The sequence below is a fragment of the Monodelphis domestica genome, chromosome 5 (assembly GCF_027887165.1).
Source record: "Monodelphis domestica isolate mMonDom1 chromosome 5, mMonDom1.pri, whole genome shotgun sequence".
NCBI lineage: Eukaryota > Metazoa > Chordata > Mammalia > Didelphimorphia > Didelphidae > Monodelphis > Monodelphis domestica.
The window spans coordinates 112,700,620-112,718,981 of record NC_077231.1 but is presented as its reverse complement, the minus strand read 5'-3'; the positions used below and the strand labels follow the sequence as shown (position 1 = coordinate 112,718,981).

General features: G+C 40.6%; 1 protein-coding gene across 8 annotated transcripts in view; it reads right to left on the bottom strand.

The window, feature by feature from the left end:
• The window catches only part of SLC6A12 (solute carrier family 6 member 12), a 42,648-nt gene that overhangs the window by 8,240 nt on the left and 16,046 nt on the right, over window positions 1-18,362 (bottom strand). For all 8 annotated transcript variants that reach the window (XM_056799095.1, XM_007503786.3, XM_007503790.2 and 5 more), the window contains 9 exons: window positions 17,572-17,712; window positions 16,170-16,257; window positions 15,552-15,684; window positions 9,891-10,025; window positions 6,589-6,692; window positions 5,314-5,438; window positions 4,865-4,977; window positions 3,087-3,224; window positions 2,685-2,787 (listed from right to left, as the gene is read on the bottom strand). In XM_056799095.1, coding sequence (XP_056655073.1) covers window positions 2,685-2,787; window positions 3,087-3,224; window positions 4,865-4,977; window positions 5,314-5,438; window positions 6,589-6,692; window positions 9,891-10,025; window positions 15,552-15,684; window positions 16,170-16,257; window positions 17,572-17,712 — 1,080 coding nt within the window. The remainder of the gene's footprint in view (window positions 1-2,684; window positions 2,788-3,086; window positions 3,225-4,864; window positions 4,978-5,313; window positions 5,439-6,588; window positions 6,693-9,890; window positions 10,026-15,551; window positions 15,685-16,169; window positions 16,258-17,571; window positions 17,713-18,362) is intronic.

Genomic DNA, 18,362 nt, shown 5'->3' with positions numbered 1-18,362 from the left:
CTTTTAAAATGTTTGGGATTCTTGCATTCTCAGTTGAATCTCATCATAGGTCATTATACTAATGCGTGAGAGTAAGGTATAGGTTCAATAAAAAATTAGATTATAGGGGAGCATACCGGACTTAGAATTAAGAAGATACAGGCTCAAATATCACCTCATAATTCAACTTAACCAGCATAGGGGGCAGCAAGGTGGCTCAATGGATAGAGAACTAGACCTGGAGTCAGGAAATGCTACATTCAAATCTAGCCTCAGATTCTTCTTAGTTGTGTGACCCTGGGCAAGTCGTCACTTAACCCCCATCATTGAGTCCTTACCATTCTTCTGCCTTAGAATCAATATTTAATATTGATTCTAAGGCAGAAGGTAACGTTCTAAAAAAAATTCTCACTATATTCCAGGCACAGTGGTAGTTATTGGGAACTTGGTGATCTTGAGCAAATTGTTAATTAATCACAAACAAAAGTAGGAATGTTCTAATGGTTGGCACCATAGTATAATGAGCATTTTTAATTTTTTAACATTAGACAAGATGAAATTTCTTTTGGTCACTGTATTTATTCTACCTAAGATGGCCCTCAAGAAGCTCTCGTGTTTAAAAAAACCAAAATGTAATCCACAGAAGGCTAAAATGAATTCAAAGCAAGCTTCAAGGAAATAGATGTCTAAGATAACATTTTTTGAAACCTTATATTGAATATAGAGCAACAAAATGAGACTTTAAAGTGCTTTAAATCTGTTTGAAATAAGTAATTAAAAATATGGAATGTTTCAGCTTATGGTTTAATTAGTCTACTCTAGACAATATCCTGAACCTATAGCTTACAAGGGGGAAAATGAAGTACCAACATCCTGTATTTAATATACGTTATTTATAAACATCCATATGAACAATTCTATAGACTTTATAATAGCTTCTGAAGAGTTGGAGTTGGGGTAAGGTTCAAAAAGGAGAAAAGTTACAATGAGGCTGCTATTCTGCATGCTTCGCTATATATAACTGAATGCTGGAGGGGGCAGTGTAGGGGGTGATGAGCAATTTCTGAGAAAGTAGTCCTTCAGTCTTGAAAATTCTGAGAGGGAAGTATTCTGCCATAAATGAGAAATTTAGAGGAAGCTAATTTCCATTTTATTATTTATTTGCATTAACAATATGATATAAATGTCAACACAACCAACTAAACTTGGTCAGTTGAGTTTCTCATTTGAATTGATTCATTTTATCACAGAATATTCTAACCGTTCTAGTCATTCCATCTCTATGTCAATAAATTAAGAACTTATTAAGCAACTAATATGAGTCAGGGCCCATTAAGTGGCATGGTGGATAGTGTCAGGTCTGGAGGCAAGAAGATGCATCTTCTTGAGCTCAAATCTGGGCTCGGACACTTACTAGGTGTGAGATCCTGGGCAAGTCACTTAACCCTATTTGTCTCTGTTTCCTCATCTGTTAAAGGAGCTGGAGAAGGAAATAGCAAACCACTCTTTGCTGAGAAAATCTCAAATGGGGTGAAGAGTCAGACATGACGGTGATGACTGAACAACAACAATAACAACCTGGTGCAGGTACTGTGCTAGAGATACAAAACCAAAAGCAACCCAGAGCCTGCCTATATGCCACTTTTATTTCAATAGGAAGAGGAAAGAAAAAAGCATTTTTAAAGTGCTATAAAATTATGAATTGCTGAGATTGAACACATAGAAGCATACTAAGGTCATCTCTTACCCCATTTCAAGATATTACTTATATAATAGTAATCCAGTGTCCTTCGTTTAGCCCTTGGTCACCAAACTTTATGTTTGAGACAGTTCATACACTGAATTTTTTCCCTCCATTCTGATCAAATATCTAATTAATCTTCCTCTTTAAAAAATCAAGTTTAGGAAGAAAATAGGAAATACTTGAAACAAAGATGAAATAAAAGGAATGTCCTAGGACAGAACTGAGAACTAAAATAAGATGGAATGTTCTGACACAGATCATACTAACAGATAACATTAATATGTCATTGTCTAAGTCAATATGCTGCCTGTAGAGATCTTACTGCCTCCCCACTCTTTCTATCTCAGCTTAACACCACTGTTGTAGGGGACACTTCCACACTGAGAAGTTGGATAAGATAATATCCAACACTCCTTCCAACTCTACTGGAAACATAATGACTCTAGCTTTTGGTTATCGTATTTGTCAGAGAGATTAGTGGTATCCTGATACTTCAAGCCTATCAAGCTTTCATGCTTCAAGGTGACTTTGGGTTCTCAAAGCCTGTGTCGGTGGAAAAAATATATCCAGCAGGTTCTACCAAGACTGGTATAGACCCAGCAAGAAAACAGATGCCAGTCATTCAAGGACCAGCCTGATTCCATTCAAAGAGGCTTATCAACAAAAAGTAATCACAAAATGGTGACTTTTTTTTTTTCCTCATAAAAGCTCCTAAAGACTCTCTATCAAGAAGAGGAGAGGTTGTTTTAGAGGAGGAGATCAGTGAAATCATGAGGATTTGGAATAATGAAAAAAACATTATTGCAACAACCACTACATGCTAGATGATAATCCTTGGGACTGGAGGGACTGAATTCCAATCTCATCAAGGATTTGGTTCAACTTGGCTCTCAAATACTCCTCCTCTCATATCCCTGCCCTGCCCCACATCCTTCCCCCTCTCTCCCCCTCCCATGCTTACCGTACACCCAGCCGATGCAGATCACCTCTAAAATTGAAAGGAAGAGTAGACACATGCCACTGGAGGCATAATAATCAAACAGCTGGAATATGTACATTCCACCCTGTGGAGAAAATAGCAAAGCTGAGTTCTTGTTTGGAGAAGAATGCCTGGGAACTGGGTTGGAAAAGTGGACCTTTAAGAATAGGAAATGCTCAGGCAACTTTGGGGCAGATGCTGCTTCCTGCCTGGCTCTTGGTGGTTCTTCCTCATACCCAGTTGGGATGAGCCCCTAGAGATCCTCCCTTTCTCCCCTTCCATGGACAGAAGGTGCTATTGTGTAGGGACCCTCCGTTATTTAAACCAGTGTCCTTTTGCATCTTGGGATCCAATATGCCCACCAGCTACCCCTGTCCCTCTTACCTCAGTGACAAGGAGAAGTCCGATCAAGTAGCCCACAACAGCCATGAAGAGGATGAGGAGTTCCCTCCTCCCTGGCTTCCGTAGCTGCCTGGGGAACATGTCCATGGAGGCTGTCACCAGGCACTCCATACAGACAAACTGTGGGTGGGGGAGGGGGAGGAGGGTTGGAGGGGAGAGGGGGATGTGAGGGCAGGTTGTTCTCCCCTCTTCCCCTGTCCTTCTCCCCCAGGGAAGGCCCCCTACTGCTGCTTCCTCTTTCCCTCTTACACATGCATCCTGAGATAAGGCAGGAGATGGGGCTACGTGGGGATGGACTGGGCAGCCAAGGAGAGCCAAGCTCAGGGGTAAAGCAAATTAAGAGAAAGCAGCCTCGCCTGAGCGTTGGCATGCAGCTGGGACTACCATCTTCCCGGTGGCCTCAGCATAACTCAACAAGGCCCTGAGCTAACTGTCCATGACTGTCATGGTCCTAGCAAGCTGGAAAGGCTTCAGGTATGACCGTACCTCTCATCTCAGGGCCAAGTGGTTCCCAGTCATAAAAAACTTATCACCAGAAGGTTCGATGGTGTGTGTTTTGTTGTTATTGTTGTTGTGGGGGGGGGGGAGTCCCAGTAAATCATAAACCTGTCTCCAGAAGTGTGGTTAGTTTGCTCCCTGTGTCAGGGTTGGGGAAGGCATACATGTAGCAATCAAATCCCAAATCCTAGAAATATGGCACTAAGCATGACCACAGATTTTTGCATCTATCCTGACTGGGAAGATTGTGCCTTAAGGTGGAGCCATTCGAAAATGGCTATTCAGATGGCTGGAAGTATCAGCCTAGAAAGTGGATTAGAAAGAGAAAGAGAACAAGAATAAAATGGGAAGTGATTGAAAGAGAAGAGCATTGTGGGAGCCAGAAGTTAGTGTCAGCCTGTTTCACAAGCTTAGGGACATTTTAGGATATGATGGCCAGGATATGCAACTTGAGAACTCTCTTTGCTTCATTTTTCCTTCTTTCCCTTTGACATATGTGAAGTCTTTTTTTTTAAATCTAGTTTCAAGTCCCCGATACTAAAAAAAATGAAAAAGAAATAAAAAAGAAGATATACAGGCCAGGATAGGCAAGAACTGGAGCTGTGGTGGATGGATGCAATGGGACTCAGCAAGAGTCCCTCTGGTCTGAAGGTGCTCAAACTGAGTATTCAAGGATTTGCACTTTGAGGTGATGAAACAGTCACCTGAATGGTTCCTTGGTTCCCATAGCAGCAGGAAGATGGTGTCAATGATTTGCATCAAAGATGATTGGCCACTGAGCAGGAGTTGGTGCTCACTCAGGAGACTTTAAGAAGGGGCAACTTCTACTATCCTTTCTTTCTTCCTATGTATCAAACATGAGGGGGCCCCTCTGAGCCTCTATTTCCGACTCCACTGAGGTTGGAGGGAAAAGAAGATATTTCTCCCCTCGAATTCCTGGGAATGATGGTAGTGGCTCACCCATGGCAATGAAAGCATGTGCTGGACTAGATAAATTTGAGATCAAACCCAAAGTCTCTGGCTACCTCTCTTGGTTTGTGGGGTTTCCCCAGAGCAAATGTGGCCAAAGAGTGACACTGAGAGAGTCATTTCTTGCCTTGGAAGCAATCTGAGGGATAGCAAACAGAGCAATTGAGGAAGCAGGCACCCCAACTAGGGGAAAAGGTCCAAGATGGTGGCAGATTGTCACATTAGATCTATAAAAGGAAGGAACTGATAAGTCAGGGGAAGGGGAAGTAGATGTGTGTCCATGTTACCCTTACCTGGCTATCCAGTCCCAAGAATATCAGCATGATGAAGAAGAGGCAGGACCAAAGCTGGGATATGGGCATCATGGTTACTGCCTTAGGAAATGCAATGAAGGCCAGGCCAGGACCTGTGAAATATCCCACACCACCCAGTGAAGAGGAGCAAGGAGCTTCTCAGTTTTATCCTCTACCCAGAGATTCCTTTCTCCAACTCCTCACAAGAAAATGAGCAGAAATCATGACTGGAGCCCAGGACAGAAGCCAAGAGATAAGGAATGAGCTCACTGGCACAATCTCATGGCCCAAGTCCCCCACTAGCAAGATATGGACTGTGGGAACCTCCTTTGCAGTTTTTGCCATGCCTGGGGTTCTAGGGTGAGTGGTCAGGGGAAATGATTGAGGGTCCTTATTGTTACTCACCCCCAACTTTCCAATATGATCTCCTAAAATATGGCAGCACATACCTGATTCTGCCACTTGAGAGATGGGCATCCCCTGCTCTTGAGACATGAAGCCCAAGATGGAGAAGACAACAAAGCCAGCCACAAAGCTGGTTGTACTATTCAAAAAGCAGAGGGCGATACAGTCCCTGGGAAGAGAAGACCACAAAAAATGACAAAGCAGAAGAGAAAAGTAAAGAGAGGCACAGATGAAGGGAAGAAAAATAAGAAGGAAGATATGAAGGGAAGAAAAAAAGAAAGAGAAACAGATGGGGAGATAGGATTCAGTCTTTCCTGAGTCCCGTATTTTTTCCTTTATATCATACTAGCTCTATTGTTTGTTCTGCTATCATATCCCCAGTAAGTCTTCTCTTCTCTGGGCTAAACATTCCGGGTTATTCATATGAAATGGTCTAGAATACATCTACCATACTGGTTGCTCTCCTTAGAACCCACAATGTCTGTCAATGTCCTTTCTAAAATCTAACATTCAAAATACAATATTATGCCACAGATATGGTCTGATTGGAATGAAGCAGAATTACCAATTTATTCATGATGTCTTTCTTAATGTAGTCTAAGATCTCATTGACTTTCTGGATGCCAAGTCATCTTGTTGATTCTTGTTGAAACTATGGTCTATCAAAACCCTGAGATGTTGTGTCATGTGAACTATTGTCTAGCCAAGCCTCCTTCAACTTTAATTGTGTAGATTTTTTTTTGACAAAATGGGCCCTTAGAATCATAGATTCCATTAACAGAATGGGACCTTACGAGATCATCTCAAAGACACCCCCCCCCCCAGCCTCTACTCACTGCTGAGAGCTGAGAACAAAAATCCTAGTGCGGTGAGGTTGGGATGATTGCCTAAGAGTTCCTGCTTGAGTACAAACCAGCAAAAAGCCTTGGTCAAACTGACTCTGGTCTCCTCCCCATTAGAAATCTTAACATTACCTGTCACTTCACTAGAGAAAGCCAAAAGTCACCATTTCCTTCGCAACCTGGTATGAGATGGAGAGGCCAATTCTTGGAATCCATTTTGAACATAAAAATCTCTAAGTGAAACTTTTGACTGAGAATCTTCTCTCCTCTACTCCAGAAGAATAAACATTGCCTCCTCTTCCACTCCATCACGCAGCTTTTATAAAGTTTAATAGCCCACGTAATCAGCTATTTCTCACTTCTAACTTAAAATACCATCTGCTTCCCCTCAAGTCAGTTCCCTCTTGTCTAATCTTAGTATCCCACAACTTGGAGGAATAGCTAAAAAGGCCAAAGAGTAGACAGGTTCTTCCATACCTGTAACAGTTGTTGTGGTATTTGTTGTAGCTGCCCAAAGCGGTGAGACAACCCTGACTGATGGCAAAGGAGTAGAAGATCTGAGTGCCTGCATCCATCCACACCTGCAATCAATCCAAGAAGCATGTGGTCAGTGGGGAGAGAGGTAAAAAGAGGGAGGTCCAAAGCTACATTGAAGAGAAAGACCAAAGACATCAAGCATTAGGCATCAGGATTCTGCTTTCCAATTCTACCTCAATTGCTGAGATGCTGGATGATCTTTGGAGCAGTTTTTCTTTCCCTAGACTTGAAGTGAAGGAGATTGTGACTTTTTAGGACACTGCTTGACAACTGATAGCTGGCACAAAGAATGACTTTTGCAGCAGCAATCAGGCTAGTTGCCACTACTATGATCTCTCCCTGACTGCTTTTTAAGTCTGCCTGATGCCAATTTTGCCCAGTGTCCATAAGAGTTGTTATTTCCTTGTGCCTGGCATACCAGAAGAATCACGAGATCATTTTATTCAAAGCTCAAAGGGATCTTAGAGGTCATCTAGTCTAATCTCTTCAATCAGTCAACAAATATTTTTAAGCATTACCATGTGCCAGGCACTGTGCTGGGCACTGGGGAAACAAATTTAAAAATGAAACAGTGATTTTCCTCAAGAAGATTATATTCTACCAAGGAATAAAACATGTTCCTAGACAATTATGGGATGTAAACTTTTTTTAAACAGACAGTGATGGGAAAACACAGTAACAACCGGGGAAGTAAGGTCTCTTGAAGGAAGTGATGCTTAGGATGCACCTTGAAGGGATCTAGCAACAACTCCAAATGACAGAAATGAATTGAGAGAGCATTCTAGGTATGGTGGACAACCTGTATAAAGGCAGGAGAGATGGAATGTCATGGGCAGGCAACATCAAGGAAGCCAATTTAGAGTATAAAGTATAGAATATAAAGTATAAAATTGTTAGAATATAAAGGAGAGAAACATGTAATCATCCTAGAAAGATGGGCTTTTATTTTACAGAGGAGAAATTATTAGCTCAAGGTCACACAGTTAGTAAAAACAGATACTAGTCTCAAAATTCATGTCTTCTGGCTCCAAATTCAATGCTCTTTCCACTATTCTATTACCTCTCAAATAAATATTCCTTTAGAGATGAAGCATCTCTAAATAGATTAAGTCCATCGAAGGAGACTTTTGTATACTCTATCAATAACAAAGCTAGAGCTAGTTATTCACACCAAGTTGAACAGAATGGGTCTCTTATACTCAAATAGACTCCTGTTTTCAATGGGCATTTCGTATAATTCTCCATCAGAGGTTGTATATGTTTAGCAGTCCCCAGAGAGAAATGTAATTATAGACAAACCTCTAAATAGAGCCAGTCGTTTTTACTCTCTTGGCCACAGTCAGCCCTCCAATTCCAACGGACATTGTAGCATGCTACAAATAACCTTGCGTTTTGTGGTTTAAACCAAACAAAAACAGGCCCATTCCACAGCATCTCTAGCCAAGATGGATAGTCAGGATTCAGTCTTTTCTAGCCATCCCCATCCACCTCACCATCTATGTCTCCTTAATTCAGATTTCCTGTAGTGAAGGTCCCAGATTTTTTGTGTATGGAGGTATTTTCCTTTCTCAAAGCCTTGAGGCCTCTAGAAAAATAAGGTGGAGGAAGGAAGGGGTGCAGAGGAAAGGTGGATGAGATTGTCTAGTATAGTGGAAAGAATACTGGACTTCTAGTGTGAAAACCTGGGTTCAAGACGCAGCTTGAGCAAAAAGCTGCATTTAATTGAGAGTTCATTTTCCCATCCCTGATATACCAAATGCTCTCCAAGGCCCTTTCTAGCCTTGAGATCCCAAGTCCTTGAGCCAAGAGAGGAGGAACCATTGAACTTTGAAGAAGGGGGGAGGCTACCATTCAGGGCCTGCTTCCTTTTCTTCCCCACTTTTGGAATCTCAACTCTGCTTACTGCAGAAAGCAGACTGTGGTGGAAAGGAAGACAGCAGCAATCCGTTTGAAGGATAATGCCAGGTAATGCTTTGATATTTACTAAATAAAACCTGATCTTCTGGTTAATGACCATCGCTTTAGTATAATGCCTCACCAGGTAAAGCCATGAAAGTGAACCATGGGGCTAGATAGGTTATTCTGAGATCATTCCAGCCATCCTTCTGCATGCCAGAACTTTGAGAACAGGGCACAGCAAACAAGGGAAGGTCCTGCAATTTTTCTCTTACAGATCCACAGAGAAGGAGATGTCATAGTCTCAATCTAGCATTTCACAGAAATTTAGAATCTTAGTATTAGAAAGAGCTCCAGTGATCATTTTACCTCCTACCCAGAGTTGGGATATAGCTACTATTTGAAGGGGGGAAGCAGAAGGGAATAAACATTTACAAAGCACCTACTACATTCTAGGCATTGTGCTAAATGCTTTACAAATATCAATCTCATTTAATCCTCACAACAACTCTGCAAGTTTTATAATTGAGGAAATTTTGTAATTGAGGAAACTGAGGCAAACTGAGGTGACATGATTTGCTCAGAACCACACAATGTCTAAGTCTGGATTTGAATTCAGTTCTTCTTGATTTTAGGGCAGCTAGGTGATCCAGTGGATAGAATGCTAGGACTGAAGTCAGCAAGACTCCTCTTCCTATATTCAAATCTGGCCTCAGATACTTAGTAGCTTTGTGATCCTGGGCAATTCCCTTAACCCTATTTACCTTGGTTTCCTTATCGATAAAATGACCCAGAGAAGGAAATGGCAAACACTCCAGAATCTCTGGCAAGAGAACTCCCAAATGGAATCATGAAGAATCAGACACAACTGAAACAACTGAACAATTCTTGCACTCTGTCACCTAGTTGCCTCCATGATGAGTAACTCATTAACCCCATTTTTTGAAAACATCCCTCACTGTTAGGAAGTTTTTCTATATGTTGCCCTGAAACCTGCTTTCCTATTTCTCCCACTCTGCATTTCTAGCTCTGCCCCTTGGGACCAAGCAGAACAATCCTAACTCCTCCTCCAGTGTGTGACCACCCTTTAAATCTAGGAAGCTCAACATCGTATCTTCCTTATATCTCTTTTCTTTCCTTTAGTGTTACCTAAACTCTTCCAATTGTCATTTCAAGCTATACTTTGGTTGATTCTTCTCACTCTTCTGGTCATGGGAATGCCCCAGTGATGCTGCCTGGACAAATTGAGATTACAGAGGATGCTCGAATTTCTATCTCAAGCTCTGAGGCAAATGAAAGATATAGGAAAGGATGCCAGGGGAAGTTATCATCAGCGCGATACCCACCTGAGGATCCTTGAGGCGGGTCAAGTCTGGTTTCAGGTAATAGATGATCCCTTCATAGGCTCCCGGAAGGGTGACCCCTCGAATCAGCAAGATGATCAACATCAGGTAAGGGAATGTGGCTGTGAAATAAACGACCTGGACAGGAAGGAGGAAATGATCATTTCTTGAGCTGACTTACAGGTTCACAGAAGTCTAGAGCTGATTGTCTTTTCTGAAGCCATTTTTTTCACTGAAGGTCAGGGGTGTACTGGAGCCAGCCCAAATCAATTCAAGAGAGCCGATTATTAAATTTTCATCATGAGTATTTACATCTCAGAAACTGACAGACACAAAAATACTTACAATGGCTCTTTTTGTGGTGGGATGCCCATCAACCAGGGAGTGGCTGAACAAGTAGTGTTGTATGATTGTTATGGGATCCTATTGTACTATAAGAAATGATGAGTGGGACGATTTCAGAAAAACTTGGGAAGACTTACATGAACTGATGCAAAGTGCAAAGAACCAGGAGAACATTGTATACAATAATAGCCATATTGTATAATGATCAACTGTAAATGACTTAGCTATTCTCAGCAATACAAAGATACAAGACAGTTTTGAAGAATTCATGATAAAAAAAATGCTCTCCACCTCCAGAGAGAGAGAACTGATGGCATCTGAATGCAGAGCAAAACATAATTTTTTTTACTTTATTTTTCTTGGTGGTTTTTTATCTATATTTTCATTTGCAACACAGATAATATAGAAATAGATTTTGCATGACTTTGTATTATAACCTATATCAAATTGCTTGTCTTCTTAAGGAAGAGTAAGAAGAGGAAGGGAAGGAGAAAATTTGGAACTCAAAAAAAATTTATAGAATGTCAAAATGTTTTCAATATGTAATTGAAGTAGTAAATGATATAAATAAAATATATTGGAGAAAAAATAAATTGGCAAACACTATAAAACAGGGTTCGGTTTATCATTGTACTGATTGTCTAGATTCAAGAAAGTAATGGGGGAAAACAGTAACGTAAATTAAACTTAATTAAAAAGTAAACTTTCTCCCCTGGAAAGCCAGTTGTTAAAATATTTACCAGCAAACACTTGCCTGAAGGGAAGAGCATGGACATGAATTCAAGAGAGCTAGCTTTAAGTTTTAGCTCTACCACTTAGCCAAATGACCTTAAGTATGTCATATTTTAATAAGCCTCAGTTTCCCCATCTATAAATTAGGACCAATAATACTCACACAATTTCTCAACATATTACACCTTTTCTAAAACACAGAATGCTATAGAGTTCTGATTATTGTATACTGTAACCAGATTATCCAATGTCATTGACAGTAAGTGATTACTAAATTGAGGCAACTAGGATTTTGTCCAGGGTACCAAAATTTGGAGAATGGGCACTGATACACATACTTCAGCAACATAAAAACAATGGAGATTAGCACCTAATTAGCAAGAATAATTCAATAAAATGAGAAGCTGAGGGGATGGACACCTAGGTGGCTCAGTGGACTGAGAGCTAGATTTAGAGACTTGAGGTTCTGGGTTCAAATCTATCCTCAGACACTTTCTAGCTGTGTACCCCTGGGCAAGTCACTTAATCTTTATTACTTAGTCCTTACTACTCTTTTGCCTTGTAATCAATACTTATTATTGATCCTAAATAATTCACAATATTGATTTTAAGACAGACGGTAAGGTTTAAAAAAAAAAAGAGGAGCTGCCCAGTAGCTCTCTGCCTTCTTCCCCCTGTCCTTCAAATTTAGCACCACCCTGTCCCTACCTCCCTATCCATGGCAGAGTCCTCCCCAGCAATGACCTCACAGTATCTCAGAGTGAGTTTGCCTTGAGTAGTGAATTCAAAGACATTTCTTGAAAACTTAATTGAAAAAAAAGAATGTTAAAAATAAATGTAAAATGAATTTGGCTTTTTAAGGCATATTTCACATTGCTTGCATGAAAGAAGAGCATTTCCTGAAATTTGGCTTGGGTGCCAAAATTGCTAGTTACAGTCCTGTGAGTGCTTAAAATAGAGCATCATAGAAATGTGAACAAATCTCATCTATCTTCAATTTGTTGCCCCCCTCATCCCCGCCAGCTTCATTTATGAATGCTCTTAGAAGGATGTGGCTGTTTTAGGTCTCATGTCAAGGCTTCTAGGAGCTCATTTCAGCCCTAGTGCTTTTTTCTATTTTACCAGGCACTCATGCTTGTAATCTTCCGCTAGGGTTTTCCAAATGAATTTGAATTCTAAGTTGATGTTGGCTTTGGTTTCCATCTCTCCCTTTGCTTGGGAAGGATATCCAGTTCTTTTTGTCTCCTTATTACAGTGATTGCTTTATCCTAATCAATCTTTTGCTGGAAATGGTGCTAATCAAGGTCAGTATATTTGTATTTTTTAATTTCCCACTTTTGTCATTGATGACTTCTTTAAATAGATCAGGCTGAAACTTTTGGAATTATAATCATTTGCTCATCACTATCCTTTATTCTAATTTCATGCGGATTTTTACATATTCATTCATATTTAATGTAATTATAGAATCAGAGTTACAAAGCCATAAGGGTGCTAGTGCAACCTCCTCATTTTACAGATGAGAAAACCGAAGTCCAGGAGCTTAAGCGATTTGCCCAGGGTCCCACAGTTAGGAGGCACAATGGATAAAGCACTGGATAGAAGTCCTGAGTTCAAATCCAGCCACAGACATTTACTAGCCATGTTGCCTTGAGCAAGTCAATTAACTTGTTTGCCTCAGCTTCTTCAACTCTAAAATTGGGCTAATTTTATTATCCTATGGGGTTGTTATGAGGATCAAATGAGATGATACTTGTAAAGTACTTAGCAAAATGCATAGCACATAGTAGGCACTATATAAATGCTGACTATTACTGGTAGTAGTAGTAGAGGCAATATTTGAACACATGTCCTATGACTCCTACCATACTATTTTTCCTTAATTGATGATCTAATAATTTATAATAATAATGAATTTTATTTTTTACAATGTTATTAAGTGCAAATACTGTCCTTATGATATTGGATAGTTCTTGAAACCCCACAGTTGCAGAAAAATCAGACTTATGGGTTACCCAAATAAATGGCAAGCACAGGTAGATTTTAGTATGTTTCAATGATGATCTGCATTCAAGAAGAGTTAGAGAAGCTATTATTCAGGAAATGAGTGATTGGAAAAGTCACTGGAATGGTCACTTAGCAAGAGTAAGACACAATACATGGACAAATGATTGTTTCATTGGTACCTATGACTTTTTTTTTGAGGAAAGCATCCACCACTCTGGTAGTTCCTCTGGGTAGTGTTTATGATCCAGTATAGGTAAAGACCACAGAGGATGAAAAAGTATGGGTTAGTTTTGAGCTAAACCAATGGAGAGAATATTCACAATCATAGTCCTCAGTGGAATATTGAAAAAGTAATCATAATGTAAGAGCTGGCTAAGATCTGAGAAATCACCTAGTCCAGCCCTTTCACTTTACAGATGATGAAACCCTGGCTTCAAGCCTGATTCTGCAGTTGGGTGGTATAGTAGATAGAATGTTGGACCTAGAGTTAAGAAGACCTGAGTTTAAATGCAGCCTCAGACACTTAATGACCCTGGATGATCCTGGACAGCTCATTTAAATTATACCTGCATCAGTCTCATCACTATAAAGTAGGGATAATAATAGTACCTGCCTCACAGGGGTGTTGTAATAATCCAATGAGATCATATTTGGTAAGGGTTTTGCAAATCTTAAGGCACAACATAAATGCTTAAAATTATTATTTGACTTTAATCAAGCCACCACCTCCATGGTCCTTCATTTACTTATCTGTAAATGCAAAAGAGTTAGGTTATCAATGATTCTTAACCTAAGATCCAAACAGGTCTATGGATAGATTTCAGGGGCTCCATGAACTTGGATGGGGAAAAAATACAACTGTATTTTCATTAACAGCTAACTGAAATGTATAATTTTCTTCAAATAAGCTTTTAAAAAAATCTTTACCTTCTGCCTTGGAACTAATTCTTAGTGTAGAAGAATGGTAAGAGTTAGGCAATAGAAGTTTAGTGATCTTCCCAGGGTCACACATCTAGGAAGTATCTGAGGTCAAATTTGTTCCCAAACCACTGAACCACCTAACTGCCCCCCAAATGTGATTTTTTAAAATTATCCTGAGAATCCAGGAGTTTACTCAGCCTGTCAGAGAGGGTTCATGATACAAAAAAAAAAAAAAGGTTAAGAATCCCTAGGATCTCTGAGGCCCTCTCTAGCTCTAAGTTCTATGATCCTGGTGAAAAACTTGATCAAGTCACCAACCCAGAATTTGAACTTGGATCTTCTGACTTAATTCTGGTGGCTCTATCACCACAGAAACATTACTACTCCCCTACTATGATTCTCACTAGGCATACCCATCCTTTGTGCTACCCATCCTTTGCAGGGGAAGCCCATTCTTAAATATCTTAAAGAGATCTGGAAAGCACTGGGGATATGGGATTTTCCACATCTTTCAGTGAATTCCATCCTTAGAATCATAGCTGCCAAGGCAAGGTTTTGGTGGTTGGGAGGTAGAGGGAATCTCTATCACCAGATTCTTCAGTGCATACTTTTTAAACTCCAATCTTAGTCCTCTTTCTGGTTCAGCTGTTCCCAAGCTACACCCAATTAGGCTGGGACTTTCCCAAACACTGATCAAGCATTTTGCCCAGTGATATTCGAAGGGGTTTTTACTTTCTGTACTTTTCCAGGGCTGGCAGGGAGGCAACATTGGTGGCCTGAGCCTCTGGAAGCTATCTACTGATCTGTTATCCTAAGGCTTCACCCATGGGGACAAACCCTGCCCCTGATTTAGGATTCTAGAAGTGTAGAAGGGCTGGAAGGAGGGGGCAGCTGCTTCTGCCACTCAATTTGATACTCCCAATGACCATGAAAGATGGGTTCTATTGCTATCCCCCTTTTACAGTTGAAGAAACAGAAGCAAATAGGTTTATTGACTTGCCCTAGGTAACACAGCTAGTAAGTGTCTGTGACTGGATTTGAACTCGGGACTTCCTAACTCCAGGCCCGGTGTCGATGGGAGTAAGTAGACGAAGGACCAAAAGCAGCTTCCATTCCTCTCCTAACTTTTTGCTGGAGAGGAAGACAAAGATAATGGGGAGGATGTTCATGGAAAATTCTAGTTTCTAGTTGGCATTTATTTCACACAAATTAACTCCTTACAAAGAAGTTAATGTGCTGTCATTTCTTTTTCCTGCGTCTTGTTTAGTCTAAACTATGCCTCGGAGAATGACCTCATTTTCTGTGGGTATCTACCCTCTTCTTTGCCTACTATAATTCTCCAAGGAGACCTTTCTAAATGTCTTCCCAATATAAGAAGATGGGCAGGTAGGTGGTACAGTGGAGAGAGTGCCAGACCTGGAGTCAGGAAGACTAGCTATATGACTCTGGGAAAGTCCCTTAACCCTGTTAGCCTCAGTTTTCTCATCTGTAAAATGAACTGGAAAAGGACATGGCAAACAACCCCAGCATCTTTGCCAAGAAAACCCCAAATGGGGTTATAAAGCATCAGATACAACTGCAATGGCTGAATCACAACATGAGAAGAAAGAATGAATGGTAGTAGGAAGAAAAGAAGGAACAGAGATCAGAATTTCTTACCTTCCCTGTTGTCTTAATTCCCTTCCAGATGCAGAAATAGCACATAATCCAGGCAAGCAGTAGGCACAGGGCCAGCTCCCAGCGTAGGGCACCTAGATCATGGATGCCTGTGGTAATGCCCAGGACTCGCTTCCTAACAGCCATACGGGAAAAAAAGGGAAGAGTGCCCATTTGACTTTGGCTACCTGACCTCTGCTTTTTATGGCAGACCCCACAGCTCTTGGTAGCTTAGGGATTTCCTACCACCATTCCATAGTCATTCTGGGCATTAAGGTTAGAAGGGACCTTAGGGATCCTCCAAACCACCTGCCTCATTTGATGGATTAGAACACCAAACAGTGAGTCACCCTAAGTCACCCAGTGAGTTAATATCAGAGACCCAGGTCTCTTAAATTCTTGTCCAGTGCTTTTGATTACACCGTACTGCCTAGGTGCCCATTGGGGCAGATGGAAAAAAGGATGTTGTGGGAATATGAATGGGGGCAAAAAGGCACAAGAAGTGACAGGAAGAAAGCACAAGAATTCTTGACCTTTCTCTAACTCCCCTCATCCACCTCCCAAGCCTCAGAATCTGTATTCCTTTGCCTGGCATGTGGAGAAGAGGGCCCAACTACCTACTCCCAGAACTCGATGATCGGTGAGATGGTTTTGTTAGATGACCTCAGGCTACTTGAACCTGAACAATTCAGAAAATCTGCACAATATTCTGCAAAAGACAAAAATTGTAAATGATATATAATTATAAAGTCAAAGTTGGAAGAGATCTTAGAGATTAGCTAGTACAATCCCATTTCATAGAAAGGAAAACTAAGGTCCAAAGAGAAAATGATCTTTGTCAGAAGTCTCCATTTTCTAGGGATGATACGGGAAAACCATTTCCTTCTGCCTCTCATTACTGCTCCAGCTCATTTGAGCTCCCAGTCACATACTCCCCAACAGAAATCATCCCAGGACCAACCTCCAAGTCTATGATTTCCCAAAGCATCTAAGAGTTTGCTCCCTAGATTATGTTTATGGAGATTATTTTCCCTCTCCTGTGTTCTGCCCTACACCTGTCCCTAATGAACGTCTTGGTTCATTGTCTTTGAATACATTGATGTATTTGAAGGACCATCATGTGGAAGAGAGTTTAGATTTGTTTTACCCAACTCCAGTAGGCAGAACTAGAAGCAATGGCTACAGGTTGCAAAATGGTGTATTTTAGACTTACTTGGGGGAAAGAGGGGAATAAACAAAATGCTTAACCAACTGTTGTTGTTCAGTCATTTCAGTAGTGTCTGACTCTTCTTGACCCCATTTGGGGTTTTCTTGGAAAAGATTCTGGAGTGATTTGCCATTTCCTTTTCAGGAAGAACTGAGGCAAATAGGGTTAAGTGACTAGCCCAGGGTCACACAGCTGCTAAGGGGTCAGATTTTAATTTGGAAAGATGAATCTTCCTGACTTCAGGTCCAGTGCTCTGTTAGAGCTATCCCAAAATGGAACGGATCACCTAAGGAGCCAAAAATCTTCAGACAGAATTTCAATGAATCTTTGGGGAGTGTCATGTAAGGGATTCTTATTTAGTTAGAATTTGGAGTAGGTAACTTCTGAGGTCCCCCCTTCCAATGCTGTGATTCTGTGATCGCTTACTACTCCAGCCCACTGGTATCATTCATAATTCTAGTCTGGTCTTCTAAAATGTGGTCTCCTCCTTCTCCCCACCCCAGCTTCTAAACCTCAGCAAACTTGATCCTTCTACAAGGGTTAAGAAAGGTAGGAGTCCTAGTCCTGTTTTATAAATATCAGGACTCAGAAATAAATAATAGTGCTCAGAAACACCAAATTATAATGAGCCAGTCAAAAAACTTGGTTCTTCTAGCTCTAGGTTGAAAATCCTTTCTAGTATTCTATGTCATGCCCCTAGTGTCTCAAAGAACTAAAAGAGACCCTATTCCTGTTCCCTGGATTCCCCAAGACATTTGAAGTTCAGAGGCCCAGCCCCAAAGGAGAGAGCCTTCTCCAACGTGGCCTAAGGCATACCTGTGTTCCAGAAATTGGTACAAGTGGTCCAGGGCAGCTGTGAGGTGAAGGAACTAAATAGGTAGAAGAGGGCCCAGGCAAGGATAATGATGTAGTAAACATTTAGATAGGCTTCAATCACCACAGAAGCTACACCAATGCCTGCAGGAGTCAGGAGGTTGGGATAAAACATAGAGATATATCCATCATTGTCAGAAAGTACATAAACACAATCTCCATTCTATGTATAGCAAGATGTTGGTGACCATCAAAGAAAAACCAGATAGATATAATATTAGCAACTCACATTTCTATATAACACTTTAATTTTTACCAAGTGCTTTATGTGAAAATATTAAATATAAAAGTATTAAAAAAGAAGAGGAAAGTAAGGCTCAAAAATGAGGGGGCCACAGGGCCAAATCCAGGTCTCTTAACTCTAAAACCAATGTTTTTCCCATTATCCCACATGGTTTGCCATGGCCCTTACCCTCAAGTAACTTAAGAATTATAGTCTGAAACAAACAAACAAACAAAACACATGACTACAGATGCTACAGATGACCATAGGGAGGATGGAACAAAAAACAAAAATAATAATGTGCATGTATATTATGGTTTGCATTAACACCTCATAAAAGGGCTTTGTAAAATTAGCTCCCTTGAGTCTCAGGTTCTATGAAAGTAGTCACTATTTATTATGAAGCAGTAATCTTCAAAACAATCTGGTACTGACTAAAAAAATAGAATGGTGGATTAGTGGAATAGATTAAGTACACAATAAATGATAGAAAATGGCCACAGCAATCTAG